Source organism: Amaranthus tricolor, chromosome 17 (genome assembly GCF_026212465.1).
Source record: "Amaranthus tricolor cultivar Red isolate AtriRed21 chromosome 17, ASM2621246v1, whole genome shotgun sequence".
In the NCBI taxonomy this organism is placed as follows: Eukaryota; Viridiplantae; Streptophyta; class Magnoliopsida; order Caryophyllales; family Amaranthaceae; genus Amaranthus; species Amaranthus tricolor.
The window spans coordinates 11,021,176-11,024,409 of record NC_080063.1 but is presented as its reverse complement, the minus strand read 5'-3'; the positions used below and the strand labels follow the sequence as shown (position 1 = coordinate 11,024,409).

The window sequence follows — 3,234 nt, the reverse complement described above, 5'->3', positions numbered from 1 at the left end:
GAAATTCCCCGGTATGGAGCTTTGTTGCCCATCAGTAGCCGGGTGAAAAGATGTGCTCCGAAGAAGTTCCGTACCCAAAGCTTTCTGAAATGCTTCCTAGAATTTCGACACATATCTTGTATCACGATCAGACACTATAGATCTAGGGACACCATGGTATCGTACGACATTCTTAAGGTAAGCTCGAGCCAACTGATCCATATCCCACTGATTATTCATCGGAATGAACTTAGCACTCTTGGTGAGTCTATCCACGATCACCCATAACGTATCATTTCCTGACCTAGTCCTCGGTAAACCCAAAACAAAATCCATAAACTCGTTTACGACGGGAACGGTCTCAAGAGCCACAACCTTCTCCTCTAATCTTCGAACGTGACACAAGTAACAAGGTAATCCCTACCTCAGCAATCTCTTCATTTTCAAGGCAGAAATTGAGTGCGACAAACAAGAAGTGAGGCTTGTGGGACCTAAGGGAAAAAGGGTTAATCTAAAAAAATATATTAGATAGCGTGAGAACTAAAAGTATAGCTAGTAAAAAAATATAGAAAATATTTATTATATATCATTATCCAGAAAAACAAATAATAACAGTAATAAAGATCACAATGCAATGTAGACTGAATTAGTGATAAGTAATGAGATTTATAGTACGACCAGCAAGAAGCTTTCCGGTAAAATTTGTGGATGATATGATAACGAATCTTCTGGTTTTAGAATAAGTGAGAGAACGTAGACGAAATACTAACCATCAATAATATTTTTCTTTACCAGTATTTATATACACATTACACACAAATGGAATATGTGTTGGTCAAACTTAAACATAATCAAAAGGGAGTTACTTTTCTTGGTAGCTTTTTCTATAAGGAAAATGCCAAGAAAAACACACTTTAATACAAATTGTTCTTTGCATAGTTTTCAAAAAAAATGTGAAGTTAATTTTCTACTCATTTTGTTTTTTGTTCTTTCTATTTATTTGTTTTTTTTTTGCATAATTTTTAAAATAATTTTTAAGCTTTAGTTTCTCTAAATATAAATTATAATAAAAAATGTAAACTAAAAGACTATACTTTAAGAAGAATTTAACAAACTAATATTATTTTTTATACGTATTAAAATAATATTATTCAAATTTGTTTTTTAAATAAAATTTCTAAATCAAAGGAGTAAAAGGCAAAAATATCTAAGAATATGAGTCTGATAAACCTAGTTCCTCCGTGTAAACTTAATTATAATTAGTTAATTCCTTTTTAAACTTATATGTGTATACTTTTTTTAAAGATATATATGTACTTTTTTTATTTTGTGGTCAATTACAAATGATCAATAAGATATAAACATTCACTATTAGAGAATATTTTAATTTAATATTATATCTTTGTTAATTATTTTAATGGTATCATGTTTGATCCCTTGATCTTATTGTGATAAGAGTGTAATTCAGTAGTATTGCTTTCCTATTGACAGCTGTAATTTCTGTTGTAATAACCCTCTTTATATAAGGATGCAACAGTCTTTACATGTGGTAATGAAATAATACAGAATTAGTTTTTCTTTCTCTTTCATTTTCTTCTTTCTAAAACCTGATAATGCAGTAGTATCTTTCCCCTAATGCTCACATGGTATTAGAGCAGGAATTCTGCCAAGAAACGAAATAGGTTTGTACTGTTCTTGTTCTTTTCTTGTAATCAGCCTTATTGTCTTGCTTAACATTTCTCCGTCTGCTTTTCGTTTTTCTTCTTTCCTTATTTCCTGATATACCTCTTTTCAGAAACCACCATACATATGTCCTCTGATAATCAAACTTCACAACAAAATCATATTGACTTAACTCAAGATCCATCATTTGTTTACCACCTTCATCCTTCTGATGATACCAGAACAAAACTTGTTAACACTCCTTATGATAGGCCTTATAGATAAGAACAAATTATGCTTCGTTGATGGCTCTCTTCCTCAATCTTCAGCTGATGCATCACATATGAAAGCTTGGGACAAGTGTAATAACATGGTGATAGGTTGGTTGGTTGCTTCTCTTGATCGTGTGGTTGCTAAAAGTGTGATGTACAACAAGTATGCTTCTGAGATATGGACTGATTTAGAAGAACGATTTGGTATTTCTACTTCTGCACAAATTTATTACTTACATGAAGAATTATCTAACATATCATCAGAGGAAAATAAGAGCATCACTGAGTATTTCACTAAGGTGAAATTAGTTTGGGATGAGATAGAAAATCTTAATCCTTTACCTACTTGCATTTGCAATTGGTTTAACTAAGAAAGTCTTGAAGTTACAACAAGATCAACGTCTTATGAGCTTTCTTATGAAAGTACGGTCCGGTGAAAACAAATGTTCTCATGTTACCTGAGCTTCCAAACGTTTCCACAACCTATTGCATGCTCTATCAAGAGCAAAATCACAAAGAGCTTGCACGAATTCATAATTCTTCTTCCTCTGATTCTATGGCTTTTAATGTCAACAAAAAATATGCCTATGATATAAACCATTCCAGTAACCGTTTCTATAAGCATACAATACAGATAATGGAGCATTTAACAAAACCAAGGCTGGCATTGGCTTCAAACGCAACTCCACCTATTTCTGTGAGCATTGTAAAATACATGGTCATTCTGTTGAGAGGTGTTTTAAACTCAATGGTTATCCACTTGGTTTCAAGCAAAGGAAATTTGTTGGTTGTGTTTAGGAAACTGATAACAAAATTGATCTTGAAAATCTTGGTCCAACTGCTACTTAACTTGATAATCTCATGGCTTTGCTAAACAAACACAAAGAGACTACTATTGATTCTGTTCCCATGGATCTTGAGACCATACATGGTGCTGCGAATCTTTCAGGTAAATTCTGGTTCCTTTCTAAAACGCATGCCTCTAGGTGGATCATTGATAGTGGTGCTATGGACCACATGTTTAACTCTTTGGATTCTTTTGTTTCTGTCCAAAAGTTCCTTGGAGCCAAACATAATATCACCATTCCTGATGGTAGAAAAGTGATGGTTGATCTTTGTGGTGATATTGTGTTGATGGATGGTATTGTGCTCAAAAAGTATGCTCTGGATTTTCAATTTAATCTGATCTCAATATCTAAACTTTGCCTTGATGTTTGCACTAATGTTCTATTTATTGCTGGTGAATGTGTGCTTTAGGGCCATTCAAAGACAAAGGTTCTTGGTAAACTCTCACATGGCCTTTACTATACTGATATTTCTC

At 33.1% G+C, this 3,234-nt stretch overlaps 1 protein-coding gene across 1 annotated transcript; it reads left to right on the top strand.

Moving 5' to 3' along the window:
• Positions 1-1,906: 1,906 nt before the first annotated feature.
• On the top strand, positions 1,907-2,762 carry LOC130803746 (uncharacterized). Its single transcript, XM_057667946.1, has 3 exons — positions 1,907-2,212; positions 2,338-2,610; positions 2,712-2,762. Exons 1-3 carry the CDS (start codon positions 1,907-1,909, stop codon positions 2,760-2,762), a joined length of 630 nt encoding a protein of 209 aa, XP_057523929.1.
• Positions 2,763-3,234: the final 472 nt, after the last annotated feature.

Excerpts from the sequence above, each read along its gene's own strand:
- LOC130803746 (XM_057667946.1), top strand. The coding sequence starts at position 1,907 with ATGATAGGCCTTATAGATAAGAACAAATTATGCTTCGTTGATGGCTCT. Across the intron at positions 2,213-2,337 it reads TCACTGAGTATTTCACTAAG|TACGGTCCGGTGAAAACAAA; the intron begins GTGAAATTAGTT and ends TTCTTATGAAAG. Across the intron at positions 2,611-2,711 it reads ACGCAACTCCACCTATTTCT|GAAACTGATAACAAAATTGA; the intron begins GTGAGCATTGTA and ends GGTTGTGTTTAG.